Raw genomic sequence first — 24,989 nt, forward strand, 5'->3', positions numbered from 1 at the left:
TCTCTCTCTCTCTCTCTCTCTCTCTCTTTCTCTCTCTCAGCATGATAAAAAGGCTGTAACTTCTTATCCAGTGAATGAATGGAACACTGGAGTTGTTAGGAAAAGTATCGGCTCAGGACCCCCAAGATCAAGTTCTCGGCACAAAGGAGATTTATTGGCCCCAGAGCACAGGAAAAAGGAGGCAAAGACAGGAGATAGAGCATGAGGGAACTGGGGAAGGGATATTTGGCCCAGAGGGTGACAGAAGACTGCCTCTGGGTGAAGAGACAGACATGCGCTACGGAAAATGGCAGTTTATAAAGGCACAAGGGGAAACCTGTATTAGGATGAGACGTTTATCTTTAATTCAGCATGTTAAGTAGGTGAGCCAAAGGGGTTGCTGGACTTCACTACTTTGATAGCTGAACCTTGGCAGTCAGCTTCCGGAGGAGGAAGTGGCCAAATCTGGGAACAGTCAGTCCTTGGTGACTAGCTTTAGGAATGTCATCTAACGGTTTTTAGCAAGGAGACGAGCAAGGCCTGCCAGAGCCATACTCACTACGCTCGAGCTGGCCGGAGTCCCTTCAGGAGATTAATGAGCTACTGTGTGTTGTGAGCAGGAACACGCATAGTTAAAAAAAGTGGAGTCTACAACATAGACTCCAACAGCCAGGGAGAAGCCCAGTTCCATCTGTCAGAGCTCAGGCACTATAAGAAGTATATGTAAGCAATGAAAAAAGAATGACTCTAGCTAAAAAGTTCAGTACTTTTCACTTGTCAATCAATTAAAGAGATGTATCACATGAACATCATATGAGCGATGGGGGGGGGGGGAAGTGGAGGAAAATATGTCTTAGTCTGCAGGAAGAGGAAGCTAATGAGAATGGAAATTTTTGCAAGTTTTAGAAAATGAGTTCATGTTAGGAAAAGAATAATTTCATTGCCTCAGAGAAAAGGTACTGATTGGAGCCTGGATTCCTGGGATGGGCTAGAGGAGCCAGCCGTGATTTCTGTCTGGCGTAGAAATTTACCTGATACACCCGCACGCCTGAAACCCAAGACTGAACTTAACACTTGCTCCAGGAGTGAAACCAGGTAAGGGATGAGAGCAATTCTGCTTAGAGATGCCCACAACCCCCTCCTGGGACTTGGGTGTGTCTTTCTGTCTGGGAGCTTTCCAATCCCTTTGCTCTAGTTAGTGTTCAAATTCTATCTTAAAATCTCTTAACAAACTTCAACTTCGCTTTAAAAGAAAAGGGGGGCGGGGGAGAGAGAGAAAGAAAGTAAAGAAAGACACCGAACTAGAAGTCAGAAATAAAAAACAAACGGCTGGTGGGAGGGTTACAGTAAAACAACATAGCAAGAGGCTTACAGTGATAGACGCAAGGTTTTACTCCACCTCGTCACCTGAAGGAAAGAATCCTGCCTCTCCATGGGGGGTGAGAAGCCACTGGGAGTCCTGGAGGTGGCGTGGGATCACAGAATGTAGGAGAGGTCGGAAACAGTGAGCGAGCCAGGCTGCTGGTGCCCAGCCTAGTGCGGAAGGCGGCTACAGGGTACCGGAAGCGGGGCGCCGGGGCCAGGGTCTCCCTCAGGCTGATAGCAGAGCCCTGAACCCGGAGAGAGCGCCCCGCCCCGCCCCGCCCCGCCCCGCCTCGCCCTGCCCCGCCCGCGCCGCTGGACCTCCTAGTTATCCGGCAAACCCCTAGCACAGCGCCTGCTAACCTAGTGCAGCATCACCACCACAACCGAGGCCTGGTTCCCAGTCAACGGAAGCCCGGTGGCCTGTGCTGGGAGTCAATGATGTGAGTAGCACTGAGCAAATAACCCACAGGCATAGCTGGTGCTTGCGTGTGCGTGTGCGTGTGCGTGTGTGTACATGCGCACGTGTTATGATTTTTAGGTAGTTTGAGCAGGGGTTTTCCTTGGTTTTGTTTTAGCCCTCAATGTTTGGATTGGGTAGCACCTCAGGTAATCTTCAGGTCTGGACACTGGACAGTATTATGCCTGCCTTGAGAATTTAAACTGTGGCTCTTTGACTTGTCAGGAATCAGCTTCTTGTCTCACTCCGGTGAGAGGTACTTTACCAAAATATTAACGGCAAGAAGCTTAAGCCTCCCAGCAAGAAGCCGGCACCAGCTGCAGGCTGGAGCGGGTGCCTGGCACAGGTCTACTATTTTCCCTAAAGACCCACTCCTTGTAAAATGCTCCCTGGCCCCCACCACCTTTGCAGTTGCTTCAGCTGCAGAGCCTTCTCGTGGATGCTGCCTTACTGATTCTCTGAAAGTCCTGAATGAAGAAGAGTTTGAAAGTTTAGCAGACACCTTTATGTCTTCTCTGAGGAGACGCAAATGTGGACTGTATAGTGTCTCCACCCTACAGGAGTTCAGAACGCTGGGTATACCTAAACAAAATGTTAGGTCCTTAGCGTCCGAGCTGCTCCAGGGATTGTGGGCAAAAGTGCCTCCCACATCAATCATCAAGAAATGTCCCACGCACTTGTTTACAAACCAATCAATGGAAGCTTTTTTTTTCTCTCCTATTGAGAGTCCCTCTTCCAGGTGACTCTAGCTTTTGTCAAGTCAAGAAAAATCTAACCAACCCAGTAACTGAGGAATGTTATGCATTTTCTGCCATAAGAAATCTTTAGAGAGCAGGGTGTGGTGGTGCATGCCTCTAATCCCAGCACTCAGGGAGGCAGATGCAGGTGGATCACTGTGAGTTCGAGACCAGCCTGGTCTACAGAGTCCAGGATAGCCAAGGCTACACAGTGAAACCCTGTCTTGGGGGGAGGGAAGCAAAACCAAAAAGAAAAAGAAATCTTTATTTAAAGTTACAGCCCCACCAACTATATCCTCCCCACTTTTGAAGTACCCACAGAAGGCATTAAGAATGAGCCAGATACCGGGCGTGGGAAGCAGAGGCAGGCGAGTTCGAGGCCAGCCTGGTCTCCAAAGTGAGTCCAGGACAGCCAAGGCTAACCCAGAGAGACTCTGTCTTGATAAACCAAAACAAACAAACAAAAGAATGAGCCAGATGAACTAGGTGTAGTGGTCCAAACCCTTTAATGCCAGGAGGAAGAGGCAGGCCAGCCTGGTCTACATAGTGAGTTTCAGGATAAGCAGAGCTATCTCACATAGTGAGACAATGTCTCAACAAACAAACAAACAAACAAACAAACAATCAGCCAGTGATGGTGGCAAAGCCTGGACCCTGGATCCTGGACTCTGGGTCTTAGATGCAAAGTTTCTGTGTGAATGCAGGCGCTGACACTCATCTGCTTCTTGCATGTGATCTTGTCCATTCCACAGTGGAAAACTAAAAATATGCCACAGATTTTTCTTGTGGTTGAGACTGGGTTCAGATCTAGAGTCTAGCAGGTAGATAATGTGCCTGAGTCCTTCAAAGGGACAAGGCCATCTTCCTGTGATTTTTTTTTTAATGTTTTCTGCTGGCAAGGAAGGTCCTGTTGATGGCAGTATCAGTCTTCAGAACTGAACTGCTGGTGTTGGGGGCCCTTGCAGACTTCGTCTTGTGGAGTTACATCCTCAACCTTGTGGTTGATGGGAGGCCGTTGGAGCAGTGGGGAGCTCTGGGGGTCACAGTGGAGCAGGTTAGGAGAGTGAGGCAATAGAATCAAAGTTTGAGGCCAGTCTAGGCTACATCATGAGTCTCTGCTTCAAGTGATGGTTAAACGTTGTCTATTGCTGTGATAAGACACTAGGACCAAGGAAACTTCCAGAAGAAAGAGATTTTGGGTGCGTTTATAATTTCAGAGGGTTAAATCAGTAATCGTCTCGACAGGATGCATGGCAGCAGGCAAGTGGGCAGGCACTGGACCAGCTGCTGAGAACCCTCCTCTTGAAACACACTAAAGGGACAGAGGGACACACTGGGGATGGCATGTGCTTTTGAAACCTCAGAGCCAGCCTTTAGTGACACACCTCCTCCACCACGGCCACACCTCCTGAACCTTCCTACACAGTTCTACTAATAGAGACCAAGTATGCAAATATATGGGCCTATAGAGGCCATTCGCTTTCAAACCATGACAAATATAGTATTCTCCTATGCAGATTGACAGCTACCATGGTGTTCTTGAATTTCACACGCCCTACAGAAACTCTTGCCTGTGGCAAAAATAGAACATTTCTTAATGGTCAGTTGCTAGTATTCTAGAGTTCATCCTTGAGAGCCCAGCCTAGACCCTGCCTTTTCCAGCACCTCAAAAAAAAAATCTCAGGATTTTCCAATTCTCTTTGTAGCATATCTTTCTGCTTAAAACACCTAGAGGGATGTCTGGATGTGCATGGACCCTAGAGACATCTAAGCCTAAACTCCTGTGTTTTTGTTTGTTTGTTTGTTTGTTTGTTTGTTATACGGGACATGAAGCTATGGGGTTAGGTGTGGAGGTCACTTCCCTGGACTGCACATATTTTGCACCTTGCTATATCCTAGTTAATATGGCACAGCATGACCCTTCACTTCACCTGTGAGCCTTTCTCCAGCAATTTCGTTGTCTGGAATGATCTGCTCCAGTTCCTTTACAAATGGCTTCATTCTGCAAGGCCTGGGTCCGGCAGCTCATGACTACCCCAGGGTTTTGACCACGGAGTTTCTATCAGGATTTTATAATGTGTCTAGCAGCTAGACAGACATTGACCAAAAGTGTTCCAGCGCTGCTTCTCACCTCAAGTCCTGAGAGCTGATTCGGTAAGAAATTAACCTATTATAGTTGCCAAAATGTTTCGGCTGTGTTAACAGGATTGATTGATTGATTATCAAAACTCCCTTGAAAATAACAGATTTCTCTTTCTCACAGAACATGGTGTCTGAGGGGTCTAGGCTTTATTCAGTAGCCCAGTGCTGTCAGAGCTCTAAGCTGCTGTCTATGATTAGACTGTCTTGACTTTTTCTCCGTGCATGAGGAAAAGCAGACAGCTGCTAAGGTTCCAAGACACGTGGAACCTTGATCAACCCAAGCGCCACCCCCTTCCCCCCCACCCCCCGACACAAACACGCACTTAAAGGCAAAAAGTTAAGTTTTTCCTCCTTTATAAAAGAAATATATTAGTCATTGGCAGGAACCCCTCATAGCCCCAGGCTAAACTGTTATAGACACTGATTTAGACCAGTCCTTTATCACTAGAGCTAAGCAAGAGATCCACTGTTGTATTTGACCAAGTGGCCTTTAGATATGCAGTAAGCCATATCTGTAGCATATATATTAGACTCTAAAGATAAGAATAAGGTGTTAACGTCCCCTGGAAAGGGAGACCTGGTGGCACTCAGAGGAAGGACAGCAGGCTACCAAGAAGAGACTTGATACCCTATGAGCATATAAAGGGGGAGGAGGTGCCCCCCAGGAACAGTCATAGGGGAGGGGAGTAAGGGGAAAATGGGAGGGAGGGAGGAATGGGAGGTTACAAGGGATGGGATAACCATTGAGATGTAACAAGAATAAATTAATAAACTAAAATTTAAAAAAAAAGAATAAGGTGTTAAATTTGCAATTAAAAATGTTGTCTTTGGAAGGAATATAGAATAGAGAGAAGCAATAATTGGGTCACTCTTCACTTAAGTTTTATTCTCTTATATTTATATCTCATTAGTGTTTTACATCATGAGGAGTCAACAAAACCACCAGGGTAATAAACCACAAAGCCCAACAGATGCTTTCCATTGTTAGCCCAGGCCTGTAATTACACACCTAGAACTCTCGGAGAAGGTCATTCTTACACAGGGAAACATCCTTAGTCATGTCAGCAATTCTCAAGGAATGTTCCAACCTCCTCCACGTCCTAGTCTGAATTCCTCATCGCTGAGTGAGGAACCTTTTGAGATGTGAAGGTTAAACTGGAGTTGATAAGTAGAACCCAGAAGTAGAATGTTTGTTCTACGTAGAAACTTCATATGGGAGTCTGGCATGTTGGCGCACTGAAGAGAGTCAGGCAAGAGGATGCTGAATGCAAGGCTAGTTAGCTTGAGCTACAGAAGGGAGAGCTTCCTCAAAACAAAGAAGGAAAAACAAACAAACAAACAAAAAACTGATGTTGCATGAGTCTGAGGACCTACTGTCTCAACTCGTTAATGGGTGAACACCAGCTGTTGAGCACTCCAGTCCACTCATGCTGCTATCCAAAATACAAACTGCTTAATTTATTAGTATATTTATTCCTCCCAGGAAGAGGCAGGAAGTCCCAAGGTTATGGTTCTTAGAGATTCAGTGACTGATAACTTTGAAAGCCAGTACCTTCTTGCTGCATCCTTGTGTGGAAGGATGGAGGATCAATACCACCTGACATTGCAGAGTAGGAAGAGCAGTTACACACACACACACACACACACACACACACACACACACACACACACACACACACTTGAGACAGGTCTATCTACCTCTGGCCGTCATGGAACTCTGTGTAGACCAGGCTGGTCTTGGACTCACAGAGATCAGCTGGTCTCTGCCTCCTTCTAGGGTTAAAGGTGTGTTCTAGCTGGGTGTGGTGACACATGCCTTTAGTTTCAGAACTCAGGAGGCAAAGGCAGGCAGATCTCTGAGTTCTAGACCAACCAGGTCTACAGATCGAGTTCTAGTACAGCCAGGAATAAACAGAAAAACCCTGTCTCAAACAAACAAGCAAGCAAACAAACAAAAGGTGTGTGCCACCATGTCCAACCCTTCAACTTCTTTTTATTTTATTTTATTTTGTTTGTTTGTTTGTTTGTTTTGAGACAGGGTTTCTCTGTCTAGCCCTGACAGTTCTGGACTCACTTTGTAGACCGGGATAGTCTCGAACTCACAGAGATTCACCTGCCTCCACCCTCCCAGAGTGCCTGGATTATAGGCATGTGCCACTGTGCCTGGCTTCAACCTCTTTTTAAAGAGCACTGTTCTGTTCAAGAGAGTGGATCACTTTGAATGGTGGCTTAACCCATTCCTAGGTATATACACCGCTTACTGATATCCCTTTTGGTTTAAGTTCCAAAATGTGAGCTTTGAAGCAATAGATGATGATATCAAGCAATATCAGTAAATTCTCAAGAAAATTCCCCCATTAAACATTGGCCTAGTTATATTGCAGGCAAGACATTTGATGATTTTTGTTTGATTGATTTGGTTTTACTTTTTTGAGACAGGGTTTCTCTGTGAAGCCCTGGTTGTCCTGGAACTCACTTTGTCGACCAGGCTGGCCTCAGAGATCCGATTGCTTCTGCCTCCCGAGGGCTGGGATTAAAGGTGTATGCTACCATGCCCAACAAGAAATGTAATAGTTAATCTTGATTGTCAACCGCTGGGTTTAGAATTACCTAGGAGAGTAGAAAATGGGGGCCTAACAGAATGATCTGACTACTTGATGGACGAAGTCATAAAATTATAGCATTATTAAGAAGTAGCCAAAAACACGAGATAGGGTTTCTTTAAGGATGTGAGTCCTTGGGATGTATCCATACTGGCTAGACATTACTTTGGCCTATTTCTGTATATTTGTATTCTCTCTCTCTCTCTCTCTCTCTCTCTCTCTCTCTCTCTCTCTCTCTCTCTCGTGTGTGTGTGTGTGTGTGTGTGTGTGTGTGTGTGTGTGTGTCTGTGTGTGTGTCTGTGTGTGTGTGTCTGTGTGTGTGTCTGTGTGTGTGTCTGTGTGTGTGTGTGTGTGTCTGTGTGTGTGTGTCTGTGTGTGTGTGTGTGTGTGTATGTGTGTGTGTTTTGTTCTCCTACATTTACTCTCACTCTTTCACTGTACTCTCTGGTTTCTTCTAGCCCTCCCTCCCGGTTGCTACAGAGCCCTATACTCTGTCCTTCGAGGAGAATGGTGTCTCTGAAACCATTCAGATAAACCCTTCCTCCTTTGTGCTGTTTATGTCTCATGTTTGGGCACAACAACAACAACAAAAAAAAGCAACTGCAGGGAGTGTGGTCTGTGAGACACTAAGTTATTAGGATGTACACAGATTTGCCTCTTGGATATTCTTAGTTCATTCACACAAACATTCCTTATAATATCCTGCTAATATGCAAGCAGACATCTCACCACGAGGACAACAGTTGGTTGAACAGAAAACAGCTACAAGGTTCCACCGTGAATCATTTCTTGCTAGAACACTTCCAGAGCTTAAGGGCTCCATCCACATGTGCCCTAGAGTCCTTCAGCTCTGGCAGGCTGGAGGATGGCACTGGTGGAAATCCCAGAAGGTCCTAGAAAGCACTGGCCAGGGCCTAGCACTGACAGGTGGGCCTGTGTGGGAAGCCAGAGCCACACAGAGGCCAGTCTCAAAGTCCTCTTGCTGCTGATGGGTACCATTGCCGAGGCTTGAATTACAGTGTTTCTGGAGCACAGCAGTGCGATCCTTAGGGGCCGCTGTCTGGTTTCAGTCGTTCCACTGTGTGTTTCAGTGCATGGTTCATCAGGCTTACCAGGTGTTTAGCTTTGGGGTATTTTGCACGTGTTCACATAAATATTTTTCTCTTTTGTTCACAGTCAAAACATGTTAGGTTCACACTGTAAATATTTATCTCCTTTTACAACAATAACATTCATTAAGTCATAACGTGTTTATATTTATTTTGTCAAGACGAATTCTTAGTTCAAAACAACGTGTCATGTTTTCAGTGTAGTTTCCAAGTGATACAAAAATGGTTTCACTTATGTTCCCATCACTAACTGGTGCAGCAAATAAGAAAGCAAGTGGTGTTGGGGCTGGAGAGATGACTCAGCATTAAGAGTCAGGTTCTGCAGAAGTTTAAACAAGACTAGCCCCTGTGAGCTTATATACCCACATGCTTGGTCCTTATTTAGTAGAACTGTTTGAGAAGGACTAGGAGCTGTGTCACTGGGGTGGGCGCTGAGGTTTCAAAATACCTATGCCGGAACCAGCACCTCGCTCTGTCTGAAACTTGTGGATCTGCTATGACCTCGGTCTACCGCCCCAGCACCATGTCTGCCTGCCTGCCTGCCTGTCTGCCTGTCTGCCTGCCTGCCTGCCTGTCTGCCTGCCTGTCTGTCTGCCTGCCTGCCTGCCTGTCTGCCTGCCTGCCTGCCTGCCTGCCTGCCTGCCTGTCTGCCTGCCTGCCTGCCTGTCTGCCTGCCTGTCTGCCTGCCTGCCTATCTGCCTGTCTGCCTGTCTGCCTGTCTGCCTGCCTGCCTGCCTGCCTGTCTGCCTGCCTGCCTGTCTGCCTGTCTGCCTGCCTGCCTGCCTGCCTGCCTGTCTGCCTGCCTGCCTGTCTGCCTGTCTGCCTGCCTGTCTGCTTGTCTGCCTGCCTGCCTGTCTGCCTGCCTGCCTGTCTGCCTGCCTGCCTGTCTGCCTGTCTGCCTGCCTGTCTGCCTGTCTGCCTGTCTGCCTGTCTGCCTGCCTGTCTGCCTGCCTGCCTGCCTGCCTGTCTGCCTGCCTGCCTGTCTGTCTGCCTGTCTGCCTGCCTGCCTGTCTGCCTGCCTGCCTGTCTGCCTGTCTGCCTGCCTGCCTGCCTGCCTGTCTGCCTGCCTGCCTGTCTGCCTGTCTGCCTGCCTGTCTGCTTGTCTGCCTGCCTGCCTGTCTGCCTGCCTGCCTGTCTGCCTGTCTGCCTGTCTGCCTGTCTGCCTGCCTGTCTGCCTGCCTGCCTGCCTGCCTGTCTGCCTGCCTGCCTGTCTGTCTGCCTGTCTGCCTGCCTGCCTGCCTGTCTGCCTGTCTGCCTGCCTGCCTGCCTGCCTGCCTGCCTGTCTGCCTGCCTGCCTGCCTGCTTGCCTGTCTGCCTGTCTGCCTGCCTGCCTGCCTGCTTGCCTGTCTGCCTGTCTGCCTGTCTGTCTGCCTGCCTGCTTGCCTGTCTGCCTGTCTGCCTGCCTGCCTGTTATGACCCTCCTCCCTCACATCATGAATTCACCCTCTGAAACTGAATGCAAGCCCTCAATTACATGTTTTCCTCTTTAAGTTGTCATGGTGTTTCATCACATCAATAGAGCTGTAACTAAGACAGGTTCCCAGCACCTATATCAGGTGGCTCACAGCCCTCTGTAACTCCAACTCTGTGGGATCCAATGTCCCCTTCTGACCTCCATGGGCACCTGCACCCATGTGCACAAACAGGAACACATACCATATTTTTCGGACTATAAGATGCACCTGACTGGCTGGGCAGTGGTGGCACATGCCTTTAATCCCAGCACTTGAGAGGCAGAGGCAGGTGGATCTCCATGAGTTCGAGGCCAGCCTGGACTACAAAGTGAGTTCCAGCAGGACAGCCAGAGTTGTTACACAGAGAAACTCTGTCTTGAAAAATAAAAAACAAAAAGCAAAAACAAACAAACAAAATGCACCTGACCATAAGACACACCCAGTTTTTAGAGCAGTAAAACAAGAAAAACAGTAAAAACAGCAATCAGACCATAAGGTGTGATTTTGGCAAGGAAAGTGCATCTTATGGCCTAAAAAATACAATGCACATAATTTAAAACAAAATCTTAAAAGGAAAGAATGTCATCAGCCTCTGCCTGTGCAGAGATCTTTCAACAGTATTGAATTCAAAGACAGAAGTGTGACATTTGCAGCTTTATAGCTCTTCCCTGTTCGTTTAAATGGTGCCGGGAGTAATTTTAAGCATTTACACTGGTTTTTAAAATTAAGCTGAAGAAGGGAAGCCTTTTTAACAAGCTATGGGATACTATGGGAAAGTATATCTGTATAGACTTTTCTGTTTATTTTATTTTATTTTATTTTATCTTTTTATTTACTAATTTTTACATATACATTTATATTATTACACATGTGTACAATAAACTACCTATAGCAAGAAGAACTACAAAACAACCAGGAATTATATAACTGTTACATTCATAGCATTTTGCCTATTTGTATTTGGCAGCCTCAAGGAAAACCATCTTTCCTATCTTGGTGTATCTAAAATTCTGAATGTAAATCAATATCTATCATATCTTGTCATTATCAACTTAAAACAACTGTCTAGACCTAAAAACATCTTAACCCCTAAACAACTAAGCTGAATTGTAAAACTAAACTATCTGGTCTTCAACCCCATCAGAGACTTGAGAAGGACTAAAATTAATTACCTGAGTATACAGGGAGTGTGGGTTAGCAGCTTCTCAAATGACAAAATGACAGAGACAGTTTGCTACCTAAACAGTCACCCAAAACTCTCTATAATGTTGGAGCGTCATCTTCAGCCTTTTGGGCCAATACATCTGACAGGCATGAAGAGCTAATACCAATTCTCTTCAAACTATTCCACAAAATAGAATCAGAAGGAACATTGTATAGACTTTTCAAAGTCTGCTTCACTTGCCCGTGGAAAAGGACAAGGATGCTTCAGGCCCACTGCCATCTATTCCCTTTTTTGCATTTAAGGATTTTGTTTCATTTGAGGTTATATTTCTGCCTTAGAAATATCTGAAAACTGCTGAAAAGATTCCTAAGCACTTCTTCACTTGCTCTGAAAGCCACAAAAACAGAAAATGATCTCAAATTGAGGCGAGTAGAATTAAACTATCCAAAAAGATTATGAAATATATCCAAGAAAATTATTACAGCCAAGGCAAACCATATAATTTCTTTTCTCCAAAGCTTTAAAATTGCACAGCTTCTTTTCCAAAGGTACTCAAAGTTTCACGTGGGAAAATGTTACTGCAGCAATCGTAACATTTTACAATATTGCAATATTACAGAAATATGGGCAAGGGAGGAATAAATGACTCTCCTCCCTCAGAAAATAATGGGACCGAAAGAGGTTGCCCCTGGTGACTCACTCCGGATGTCAACACTGGAAAGTTACCTGAGCAGTCCTGCTTGTAGTGTCAGCCCATTAGCTAGGACAATCTAGAAGTGATAGGGTTGTGTTTCAAAGCGTGACCCGCAAGGGATGATGGGAAAGGACTTAAGATGTGATAGGGCCACCAAGGGTTTATTTCAAGAGCAGCCAAAAAACTAGATAAGCATGAAGATAATATGTAGGGCTTAAAAAAAAATCAGCCATGGAAAGGTGAGAGCAGTCTGAGTTACTGTGGGTCCACCCTCAGGTTCTAAGGAAAGGAAACTGAATTTACTCATCTACGGCCCGCGGTCTTCAGTTACTGCCGTGTGTCCTTCAAACCAGATCTGGACCCTCATCTCCGAATCATCGTCTTTGAAATCGTAAGATATGGAGAATGAAGATACGACAGGTGATTGTCAGTATTCAAAGCCCCCCACAGGGACCAGTCACACGGCTTCTGAGCATCCAGACGTACAGGTAAAAAAAAAAAAAATCATATCTCCAATCAAAGGCAGGAAATCCGAGCTGTTTTCTTAAGCACACAACTATTTGTTTCCAACCTGAGAAAACTGTTTCTTCTCAGTCTCTACCAGTCAACTAACGACTCTCCCGGAAGGGCCGGGTGACACTCTCCTGAAATGCCAGCACTTGGAGGAGTGATGCAGAAATGCTGACTACACGGCCAGCCTGAGTTACCTAGGAAGACCTCGTTAAAAAAAAAAAAAAAAAAGGAAAGAAAAATTCTCCTCATGCTTAATTGTCATGTTCATATATAGATGAGGGTAGATAGCGTCTACTTGTTTCCCAGCTAAGGTCACTGAAAGCTGGCCCTACCTGAGGCTAACAAAATAGCCTACAAAGCGCTCTGTGTCCCTGGTCTAAGCCCTAGGGCAGTGATTCTCAACCCTTCCTAATGCTGCAACCCTTTAATACAGTTCTTCATGCTGTGGTCATAAAGTTCTTTTCATTGCTACTTCATAACTGTAATTTTGCTACTGTTATCCATCATACTGTCAATATCATACCTTAAAAATTAGGCAGGCCCTGTGAAAAGGTAGCTCAACCCGCAAAGGGGTCATGACCCCACAGGTTGAGAACCACTTTTCTAGAAGACTGTGGTGACCTTGCCTTCCTTGTTCTCTCTCTCCCTCTCTCTCCCTCCCTCCCTCCTCTTTCTTGGATCACTCTGGTTGGTATATTCACGTGGTCATGAACTGTGTCTTAGCTATACCAATTTTGGGGCCTGGTGTTGTACTATATAACTTTATGTTTACATGACACAAGCATTTGAACAGAGGAACTCGTTTTTAACTACTGTTCAATGGGTCTTGTTCTAAGCACAAGCTGGCCTGTTAGTAATGAAGTGGTGTGTCTTTTTATAAGGTGTTACCCTAGATTCTAATAAAGGGAATTTGTTTTGAAATGTGATTAAACCAATATCTAAAGGGCATATAAAAACACAGTTTGAAAAGTTTGGAAAAAAAAACATCTTTTTTTAAAATACAGCAGGAGAGAATCATTAACCTTAAAGGCGCAGATGGAAATGAGCCAACAGAAGGCAGTAACCTGTTGAACAGCAGTGAAGAAAGGCCGCAGAAATCACCAACAGAACCCAACAGCTTGTTGCATCTGAAGCACACACTGGCTTGCCCTCCACGCGGCTTAGTGGGAAGAGCGATCACAAATGGTGAGTGATCACAAATGTGGCAGGGGGGAACTCAAACAAAGAGCATCAAAGATGGAATCACAGTGAGAGTTTCCAAAACCATATCAGTAAAAGGACAAGAAGAAACTCACTTCTTTCTTAAGTTAAAACCCGTAGACAGAGCAGTTGACAATGGTTGTGACTCTGCTTCAAACGGTCGTTCAAGGGTCATGGGACAAAAAAGCTCTACCCTCTCTGAAACTGTGGTTTCAGAGATGTCTGTGCTCACCACATTTGATCCAGTCAAGATAGCAGAGATTAGAGAAGGCCTATATCTGAATAATTTCACACAACCACTGTAAGGCTCCAATGGGAGCACTGATTGTAAATGTCTCATCACCAGAGAAACAGTATGTAAATGTTAATGTCATTACAACAAACGCAGGCCAATCCTGAGCAGTGTTCTGTTTAAGCTTCTCACCAAGGCCTGTCATTTCACAAGAGATGGTTGCAATTCAACCATGTCTTTGTAAACTTTGAGGATTTGGGGGAGGGAGAAGGATTTATATCAGCTGAGATATATTTGTCTTTTAGTTTGTGGAGGTAACCTAAAATATATTAGAAATTTGATGACTACATAGATGTTCAGAATCAATGATAGGACTTTTTGTTCACAAAGGGAGAGTGTGTTTGTGCATGCATGTGTGTTTCTGTGCACATGAGCACACATGGTGTATGTTAACTGTGCAATAATATGAGAAAGAAGGGACTAAAAATTGTCCATAAAGGCAAATTTTAAGACAATTTTGGAAATTATTGACAAATGAAAACATGATTGTCATATACTTATGGTTTTTGTTTGTTTGTTTGTTTTTACTTTTTTGAGACAGGGTTTCTTTGTGTAGTAGTACTGGCTGTCCTGGAACTTACTTTGTAGACCAGGCTAGCCTCACTTGAACTCCCAGCAATCTGCCTGCCTTTGCCTCCCATGTGCTGAGATTAAAGGCATGCGCCACCACTGCTTATGGCTTTCTTTGTATTGGTTCCAGAAAATCAAGGCTCAATTCTCAATTTCCAGTTCTTGACCTTGATTTGTGCATTTGTGTGTGTGTGTGTGTGTGTGTGTGTGTGTGTGTGTGTGTGTGTTGCTTTGCTTCAACAAAGGCTGTTAAAGTCTGTATAGCTCAGGATCATAATTCTCCTGCCTCTGCCTCTCTAGTGCTAGGATTGTAAGCCTGCACCACTCACCCAGCCTGACCCAAGTCTGTAAGCTTCAGAAGGGAGAACTCACTGAGATTTTCATCATTATTATGCCAGCCAATGAAAACAAATATAATATGTTGTACTTTAGGCGGTGAATGTTTTTACTGGAAAAGTAAGATTCTGAATCTTTTGCGGGGGTGGGGTGGGGGGTCGGGGGGGGGAGAAATGTTAAACTATTAGGAACACAGAAACCTAGGTCTCAAAATATGAATTATTTAAAGAGGCCATACGTAATTTGATACCTCTTCTTTCCTTTATACATTTTTTTAAAATTTTACCACTGAAAAGATGACACATATCTAGTTAAAGCATTTATAATAAAAACAGATATCAGTAGAAGAATATGTAAAAAGGAATAGTGTGATTTGAGGAATCATTTTTATTTTTATCTTTTTTTTTTAGCATTTTGTGGCATTGTATGCTTCTAATTGTGGAATTAGTAAAAAAAAAAAAAAAAAAGTTCAGTTTATGCTTTAATAAAATCTAAACCTTAAGAGCTGGAAAGATCTGCCTTCCATTCTTCCTGTAACATTTTATGGAAATCTTAGCTTGCATACTCTGTTGCAAAATAGAGTCTCTGAAGATGCCTTAGGCATTTCATTGTAATAGTAGCTCACATCTCTGGAAAAAAAAATTGAGGCTTTAGAAAAAGAGACATTACGTTTGGCTACTGCTTTAATTACTTTTCTCATTTTGTGATAATACAGAGATGGATCATGTTTTTTATTTTTTTTTAAGTGTGATAATTCTAACCAAACACTGATTGCATAAGAAGTGATAGTTAATGTTTAATTCAAGGCAGAACTACATATTGGAGTGTAACTGGAGTTCAGATGATCTCAGATTTCTACTAAAAGGGTCAAGGCAGTGGTCGTTCTCTGTAATAGCAACTGTTTTATGTTGCAGGAGGGTGTTGGATCCTTCTTGCACTGTGAAGGGAAAAGGGGCTGCCGACAGGCCACAGGTGTGTTCAGAGGCACTGCCAGTTCTCTGTGTAAAATTCTGGCTGTCCTGGAATTCAATGTGTAGACCAGACTGGCCTTGAACTCTCTGAGCGTGCTGGCATTAAAGGTGTGTGCCACCATGCAGCGGCCCAATTCCCAGGTTCTTTTTGTTTGTTTGTTTTTGTTTTATGTTTTATGTTTTTCCAGACAGGGTCTCTCTGTGTAGCCTTGGCTGTCCTGGACTTGCTTTGTAGACCAGGCTGGCCTCGAACTCACAGAGATCCACCTGCCTCTGCCTCCCAAGTGCTGGGATTAAAGGTGTGCACCACCCTTCCACCTCCACCCCACTAATTCCCTGGTTTTTGAACTGGATGGTAATCACCTATTTGTTCACATTACTCGTGTCCTTTATAATTTATGGTTATAAACATTTGCATATGGATTCAACATTTATTTTTAAACAATTTCAGAATACAACACAATTTACATATAAAAAAAGTTTTCCTGTGTTCTCTGTTTTATTTGTGGTGTGTGTGTGTGTGTGTGTGTGTGTGTGTGTGTGTGTGTGTGTTTAATTCTCTTTTGTTGTCATTTTTTAGGTACCATGGTTGTTCTTTTGTGGGCTATGGTTTGGTCAGTTACTGGCCCCGAATGTCTTCCCAGAGGAAATCTGTTTGGAATTATAATCCTGTTCTACTGCGCAGTCGCGGGAGGTAAACTTTTTGGACTCATTAAGTTTCCAACACTGCCTCCTCTGCCTCCTCTTCTTGGTAAGTGCTAAATGCTCCCTGATCTCCTCGAAGCAAATGAGAGCTTTTAAAAAATATTCTGAAACACTTTGTAAAATAAAGGAATAAAATATTGCAGTATTTGCTGTCCTGGAGATGAAAGGCAAATTTTAATTTAAAAAATTATCAACAACAGCAACAAAAAAAACAACAACAACAGCAGCAGCAGCAGCAACAACAACCAAAAAAAAAAAAAACCAACCCAGATAATGGTGTTATGCACCTTTAATCTCAGCATTCAGGAGGCGATGGCAGGCAGATTTTTTTTAATTTAAGACCAGCCTAGTCTATTAAGTGAGTTCCAGGACAGCCAGAGCTACACAGAGAAGCCCTGTCTCAAAAACCAACCAAACAAACAAACTAAAGCAAAAACTTATTTGTGTGTATTTGTGTGTGAGTATGTGTGTGTGTGTGTGTGAGTGTGTGTGTGTGTGTGTGTGCGCGCGCATGCACACGCACTCTGGCCAGTGTGTGCTTGGGCACTTGTGTGCCAACAGCACCCGTCAAAGGACAGCTGTATGGAGTCAGTTCTCTCCTTTATGTGGGTTCTGGGGATCAAACTCAAGTCACCAGGCTGGCGAGGCAGGTACAATTCCAGCTAAGCCATCTCTCTGGCTCCAGTTGTTAAAGGAGTTTTGTGAGGAGGCATTAGATGTGGTGAGTTGTTTTTTTTTTTTAAATCAAGTAATATGAATTTACAATTAAATAGCTTACACGTAAAAATAAGAGCAATGAGTTCTCAAAATGTACCATGTCTTAACTCTTTCTACTATATTTCCTCTTATCCAAGCTCTTGAGATTATGGCGTTTAATGATGTTCCTCTGGCCCTCCTCCCCCCCCCCCCAACTCCGAGAACAGTCACAGCACATGGATACACTAAAATCAGCTATGCTAGAAGTGTCTGTGATGCAGAAGTCAGTAAATGCTACAAGACCCGACTTGTTACATTTGTTTGGTTGTTGTTGGTTTTTTTTGGTTTTTTGTTTTTTTCCCCAAAAAGGGTTTCCCTGTAGCTCTGGCTGTCCTGAGGTCTCACGCTGTAGACCAGGCTGGCCTCAAAATCAGATCCACCTGCTTCTGCCTTCCAAGACTGCTGTGACTAAAGGCGTGTTACCACCACCGTCTGGAAGGTCTTATTAAATTGTAAGTCACTCTGGTCATTAAAAGAGTGACATTTTGGTCTATAATGTTGTCATATACTCGTCTTATCATCAGGGTAAGTAAAAATCTGACCTATGACCCTGGCAATACCCCCTCTTCTAGGTAATGTGCGTGATTTCTTTGCTGAGTGAGGTTGTGCACAACTATTTCACTTTGAGGTTTATCCAATCTATGTTAAACATCACCCACTTTGATTATAAGCACAGGAATCTGTCAAGTTCGAATAAGGACATTCTGTGAGAACTTACTTATCTGTGGGACTGCAGATAAATTGAGGTATGGTAGACACTGTGACTTTTTTCTCTCCTCCTCCTCCTCCTCCTCCTCCTGCTCCTCCTCCTTCTTCTTCTTCTTCTTTCCCTTGGTTTATCAAGACTTCTCTGTATAGCTCTGGTTGTCCTAGAACTTGCTCTGTATGTAGATCAGGCTGGCCTTGAACTCAGAGATTCACCTGCCTCTGTCTCCAGAGCTTAAGGATGAAAGACAGGCGCCACCATGCCTAGCTACTGTGACTTTTCATTCCTAAGTGATGTTTTAGTTTCAACTTCACGAGAGAGAGGGGGGGGGGGCAGGTGAGCACCTCTTAATGTTATCCCTCCTACTAACAGAGTGGCCCAAATACTTCTGGGTGTGGACAACACAGATTGTACTTGATGGGGTTAAGAAAGAGAGAGAACACAGCACTGGGTGAACAGGGAGATGGCGGTAGAGCTGGGATCTGGAAGGAGTACAGGGGGCATGAATATAAGCAAAACCCATTGTGTGACATTCTCAAAGACTTAATAATCATGAATAAACAGGCACTGCAGACATCTTCTTGTGTTCTAGAGAGCAGGATGGCAGGATTCAGAACACAGAGCCTTTTTTTTGTACACTAAATGGCTGTGGTGAGAAACCATGGGTCGGCATTGAGCAGGGTCTGTAGCAAGTCAAATTAGTCTCTATTTGGGGGGTTGTTTTGTTTCTGTTTTTTGAAACAAAGTTTCTCTGTGTAGCCCTGGCTGTCCTGCCTCTGCCTCCTTCCTCTTGTGCTGGGATTCCAGGCCTGAGCCACCACCAGCCGGCTGTCTCTATTTTTAACAGTCTCCTAACCTTTGTAAATGTGTTTCTCAGTGTGAAGTGTGGTGCATGTGGGAACACTGTGTGAAGAGGGTATGGCAGGCCAGGCAGGGACAGTAAAGGCCTCAAGTTCTTTGGCTGACAGCGGTGATGGACACCTTTAATCATAGCTGTTGAGAGGCAGAGACAGATCTGAGTTCAAGGCCAGCCTGGTCTACAGAGTGAAGTCTAGGACAGCCAGAGCTACAGAGAAACCCTTCCTGGAGAGGAGAAAAACAAAACAAAACAAAAACAAAAAACAAAACAAAACAAAAACCAAAACCCTAACAAACAAACAGATACTTCTAGCATGGCTGATTTTAGTGTATCCATATGGTGTTACTGTTCATGGAGTTCAGGAAAAAAAGAAGAAAAAAACTGGCAGAAGGAAACTTCTTACACCTTTGAGACAACCACTTTCTGTCCGAGAAACATTTCCTCCCTCCCCTGTCCTGGACCCCTTGTTCGCTTATCTTTTCTCAGTTTTTTCACATGGGATTGTTAGTCTTGTTCCTCTGATGGTTGAAAGCTTGTTGCTGTATTATAGTTCCTAGCATTCGCCCACTGCATAGACAGAAGTCATGGTCTTCTGTCTACAACTGATTCTATGTTACCCCTCTGGTATAAAACAATGAAGACAGTAAACAGTGAGCAGTACATCAACTAAGAGACACCATTGGACGTGGCAGGGCAGTGTACGTTTACCTTAACTGTCTTCCAAACCTTTACAAAGTGTGTTATGTGTATCTTACTAAATTGTCTTCTGTGAAGGTAAAAGAGCAGCCATAAATAAATAAAGAGAGGGGGGAAGCCATATAAGTAGTTACTGTTGTTGATGGCTCAGGTTGTCTGACATTTCAAAAAACTCCTGGAACTATACTCAGGGATGACTGAATTGACAATGGATTAAAGCATCTTATTTAGGATTTTATCATTATTCCTTCTAAGTGCTGCACTTTGTGTGTCCTTTCTATATTCAGCCATTTGGACAATATTAATTATTCTAATCATTTCTACACATAAAATATTTTCTTTGACCTTTCTATTTATCATATGTATTTTAATTATGAATTCAACTTCATTTCATGTAAAGTGCTGAATAAAACAATCTCCCTATTTGAAAACTTAACTAGGCCTGCTTGATCCATTCAAGGCATGCTGCTCGCTGGCTTTCTCTTGAGAAATGTCCCAGTCATCAGTGAGAATGTCCGCATCCAGCACAAGTGGTCCTCTTCTTTGAGAAGCATCGCGCTTTCTGTCATTTTGGTTCGTGCTGGCCTCGGTCTGGATTCCAAGGTATGAAGTGTGAACTTCTAACTATTGAATAGCACGGATGGTCTTCTGCTGTTACAAGGGTCAAGCTTCAGGAAATGAACACGGACGATGCACATGGCACTCTCAGGCAGAGGGAGTTTATTCCAGGCAGGGCCTGGTACTCCTACTGTGCCTCACAGGAGTTCGGATGCTATGCTCTGAAGGAGAGGTATCACTGTGAAGGGGAAAACATAGACATAAGTCATAGATATAGGCAATGTGTCAAGCCTAATATATGTGTGTAGGGCAGACTGCATTGATTCAAAGGACTGCCTATCAAATGGAATGAGTCCTGTGCATGCTATTGAAAATGCTGTTTGCCTGTATACCTGTGAACGTACAAATGAGTGCTCTTTGGGACAAGAATCATCATTTGGCCTCCTTCTGGGGCCATAGGCCATATGATTAGATTGTACGTGGGTTGTAAACACAGACTCGAAAGTCACCCGCGTGACCCTAAACTTCGCCCCAACACTCACCAATTTTAGGAACCGAGGCCACTGACTTTTAACTTGGGCCTTAAATGAGAACTTAGTACACTGTCTCTCAAACATGTACAGTGAAGAAGTGAATTCCTACTGAGTAAAATTAATCAGCTGAAAAACCCATGATGGCTGAGCATGGTCTGAGAAAGTGCTGGAGGTCGTACTGTCCACATACTGTCAAAGGGACATATTGGTGTGTCCACTCTTATTTTTCAGGCCCTGAAGAAGCTGAAGGGTGTGTGTGTGCGGCTGGCCATGGGCCCCTGCCTTGTGGAGGCCTGTGCTTCTGCCCTGCTTTCACACTTCCTGATGGATTTGCCATGGCAGTGGGGCTTCATACTAGGGTAAACAACTTTTTTTCTTTTTTCATATGAAAATATTAAGGGGCATTTGGGACTTCCTGATTCCATTTAAGAGAATGTAAAATGGCATTTTCTTAAAAGAACCATAAAATATATCATAGGCACTTTTGAGCATCTAGACAATCTAGCTGTAAGATACAGTTTGTGTCTCTGTCGCTAACTGTTGCAGTGATTGAAATAAACTAAATTGTACTATTTATCCTTTTAAGTTACCTAATATTTAACAATACAGACACAGGGGGTGTAAACTGCTTAGCTCTGTGAGGTAATTTTATTTTCGTAACTATATCCAAAATGTTTATTTACAAACCTCATTCTACAACTAAACTCCTAGCTCTTTAGAAATCCCTTTCTGTCTGTGTCCTTTTACTGAGCAAGTCTACCTTTCTCTTGAACTCCTCCAATCCCATGAGGGCTCCTTAGCTCTCTTTCCTAGAATACTGTTTACCTGTGCCCGGCCAGCTGCTTCTGTGTTGTTCCTGCAAGCCCAGAGAGAAAATCCCTAGCTCTAACCCAGACCCCCTCCCATAAGGGCTGTCCCAAGTCAAGAGAGAGAGAGAGAGAGAGAGAGAGAGAGAGAGAGAGAGAGAGAGAGAGCGCTCTCAAATGTCCAATTGTTATAAAGAAGGCTCCAGCTCCTACACCTTTGGGAGGCTGAACCATGTCACCAACATAGTGGGGGCAGTGGCAGGGGGGGGGCAGCAGGGGGGAGGCCTCAAGGCCACCCAGCTGATTTTGCCTCTGGTCAGAGAGCAAAGACCGCAAGACCTCTCCCAAGCAACTTGCCTTAAAATAGGCCAAAACTTTCTATTCTTTAGCACTCTTATCAAAGGAGGGCTTCAGAGGCACACCCAAGCTGCCTCTCTCAGGACACACCTAGCTGAGTCTGTTTAAGCTTTTATATTTTGCTAACAATTAGATTTTCTGTGTACAATAATCAAATATCCTGCAATACCGAACACTAAACTACTGAAGAAGTTGTAGGGTTTTTTTTCCCCCCTCTCCATGCCCAACTCCAAGCCTGGGAGTTAGATGCTGGATGCCCCACCCCGCACCCTAGAGCCTTCATAAGCATCTGGAACCACTGTGTCTGCCAGCAGACATTGTGATTTGGTGGCTCTCCTACCCGTTCCTTCCAGTGTCATGTTTGCGTGCCCAGTGAGTGAGAGCCATGAGTTGTGGATACATTAAAAGCCTAGAGCCAGAATGTGGTGTTTGCATATGGGCAAGAAGAAATTCGGCCTGTCAGAAGCAGGACTCAGAGGGTACTACCTCGATCCCAGCTGCAGCTCTGTGATTTCCAGCTATCCAGTCTCTCTTTGCCTCGATTTCCTTATTTGTACCTATTTCCTGCTGTTATGGTGGTGATGAAATTAGCTTATATGTGTGAAGTCCTGGAAGAAGTGGGTGTTTCAAGCTCGGTGAGTATGTAAAACGCCTCCCAGTGTCACACACACACACACACACACACACACACACACACACACACACACACACCGTTGCTCTTCCCAGCTCCTGGCCCCTCTTACAGCCTCTTCCTCCTGCTCTCTTATTTCACTCTCCAGAGCTAACTGAAGCCTGGGTGCAGTTCAGAATGCACATGGTAACTTTTCGCACCTTAAAAAATGTGACTAGTGGGCTGGAGAGATGGCTCAGAGGTTAAGAGCACTGACTATGCTTCCAAAGGTCCTGAGTTCAAGTCCCAGCAACCACATGGTGGCTCACAACCATCTATAATGAGATCTGGTACTCTCTTCTAGCCTGCTGGCTCACGTGCGAGCAGAATACTGTATAAATAAGTAAATAAATCTATTTTTAAAAACCATAAAAAAACAAAAAGAAAGCATGACTGGTATATACATTTATATGTATTCAATATCTCTCATAATGCATATGTTTTAGGCAGCCTTGGTCATTGCAAAACAGATTGTCCATGGATAGATTTCAAAAAGCAGTGTTCTATAGACCTTTCTGTCTCTGTGTTTCTGGGCTGTTTAAGCGACTACAGTCATCCAAAGTCTAACCTAACCTGTAAAAGTATAGAAAGGGGAGGCATCGTTATAAATTTCCAGGTGGTGGTGAGCAGCTTGCTTAGAACAGTGTCTCATATTCCGCTCTTAGTTTTGTCGTAGGTGCAGTGTCTCCAGCAGTTGTGGTGCCTTCAATGCTCCTTTTGCAGGAAGGAGGCTATGGGGTTGAAAAAGGGATCCCAACTTTACTCATGGCTGCTGGCAGCTTCGATGACATCCTGGCCATCACTGGCTTCAACACATGCTTGGGTGTGGCCTTTTCCACAGGTAATATCACCTATCCAAGGGCATGTGGTTCTCTTACGGTGTTTACATTGTGGCAGGATTGCTTAAGACACTGCATAGGAGGGAGGGACTGGACGCCTCTGCAGAGCCATCACAAATGGAGGAAGATACCCATCGTCCCCCTCTTTGGAGCATAGGACAGGAGCACTGAGGGTAGGAGGATTACAGAACAGTTTCTTCTTGGAGAGGTCTAGGAAAGTCTCAGTGTAGCAACCACACAAAAGAGTGAGTAGATTTTGCAATAGGTACATAAAAGAGACAGCAGTCCAGGAAAGAGGAATACTGTGATTCTAAAACAGGAGCATTTTCTGTTCTGTCTTTAGCTTGCTCTTAGTTCCTTGTAAATTAGTCTTTTGTAAGTACCAGTTTCTTGTTCTGTAACCTGTGAATGTTCCCCTTCTCTATGATGACCTAATAGATAATTACCTTTAGCTTAACTCTGCTATATGACTCTAGCAACTCATATGAACCTTAAAGCTGCAGCTCTCACCTGTAGCTATATATTAGCATTACCCGGAGAGGTTTTTTTGTTTTTTTTTCAATGTAGGCGTTACCTTAGACCAATTAAATCTAGAGCCTTGGGAATAGGAGCCAGTGTAGCCATGACTAGGAACCATGGCTTCACAGAGGAGGCAAGAAGAACAGAAGACACACGGGAATTCTTAGAGCAAATGGCTCTGAGCTTTCCCTAGCTTGCGCATCTTCCTGGCTGACTCCGTTGTGTCACCTCTGCCTGCCTGTTACAACCTGCTATGAGAAGTTTTGAATTCTGACTAGATTTCCTGAGAGGACATTTAGGAGTGAGCCCAAGAATTTTGTTTCATTGTTTTAAGTGACATCTTGTTTGTTTTAAGTGACATTTGGCCATACAGGAGACTGAAGCACATTAATGACCCTCTAGAGTACTAGAATATAGTCTTTCCTTTTTCTTCTTGTTTTTGTTTTTGAGGGGTTTTGTTTGTTTGTTTGTTTGTTTGTTTGTTTGAAGTCAGAGTTTCCTTGTGGAGCTGTGGCTGTTCTGGAACTCAGATATCCACATGTCTCTGCCTCCCAAGTACTGAGGTTAAAAGGCGTGTACCACCACACCCTGAATTTAGTACTGTATTTTTGGGACTATAAGATGCACCTGACCATAAGATGCACCCAGTTTTTAGAGCAGTAAAAGCAAGAAAAACAGTAAAAAACCATCAATTAGACCATAAGACGCACCCTAATCCCCCCCCCCACACACACACACACACTTTTTTGGGGGAAAAGGTGCATCTTATGATCCAAAAAATATGGTACATTCTTTCTCGGAATAGCTCTAGCATGACGCTGACATCATGGATGGGCTTTTGTTTTGTTTTTAGTTGACAGAGAAGGGAATGCAGCCTAGGACTTTGCTCTTATCAGGCAACTGACACGCTCACCCAAAACCCTAGCACATTCAGCAGGCACGTCATTTACCTTCTAGAAAACTATCTCTGCCAAGTCATCTTATGTGTGTGTGTGTGGGGGGGTTGTTTTAAATATGAGAAATGCTTAGTGTAGAAACAAGAAACCACAATGACTCATTGGTACCTTCTGTCACAAGACAGTTGAAAAATGGCTTTTTGAGCTGGAGAGATGACTTGGGGGTTAAGAGCACTTACAGTTCTTGTAGAGGGCCCAGGTTTAATTCCCAGCACCTACATGGTGGTTCACAACCATCTGTAACTACAGCTTCAGGGGACTTGACACCCTCTTCTGGCAGGCACACATGTGGTATGCAGACAAAATACCCACACATATAAAATAAACATGAAAAGAAACATGGCTTTATTTAAAGAACAGTTTTAACACTATTTTTCTACATGATGTCTTAACAAAGACTCTCAAAATTAACTTTCCTGAGCCCTGTTTGCTATGATGGTGA

The 24,989-nt window shown here is 44.1% G+C and overlaps 1 protein-coding gene across 6 annotated transcripts in view; it reads left to right on the forward strand.

Moving 5' to 3' along the window:
* Positions 1-945: 945 nt before the first annotated feature.
* The window catches only part of SLC9B2 (solute carrier family 9 member B2), a 44,736-nt gene continuing 20,692 nt past the window's right edge, over positions 946-24,989 (forward strand). Inside the window, exons 1-7 of one of the 6 annotated variants that reach the window (XM_084755913.1) lie at positions 946-1,074; positions 12,059-12,193; positions 13,223-13,403; positions 16,168-16,338; positions 19,770-19,912; positions 20,632-20,759; positions 22,899-23,074. In XM_084755913.1, coding sequence (XP_084612039.1) covers positions 12,104-12,193; positions 13,223-13,403; positions 16,168-16,338; positions 19,770-19,912; positions 20,632-20,759; positions 22,899-23,074 — 889 coding nt within the window. In that variant the 5' untranslated portion in view covers positions 946-1,074; positions 12,059-12,103. Of the gene's footprint in view, positions 1,075-1,632; positions 1,785-11,981; positions 12,194-13,222; positions 13,404-16,167; positions 16,339-19,769; positions 19,913-20,631; positions 20,760-22,898; positions 23,075-24,989 lie in introns of those variants that run through there. The other 5 variants (XM_084755911.1, XM_084755914.1, XM_084755910.1 and 2 more) reach the window with 5 other exon arrangements.

The sequence above is a fragment of the Acomys minous genome (genome assembly GCF_964271855.1).
Source record: "Acomys minous genome assembly, chromosome: 14".
Taxonomy (NCBI): Eukaryota; Metazoa; Chordata; class Mammalia; order Rodentia; family Muridae; genus Acomys; species Acomys minous.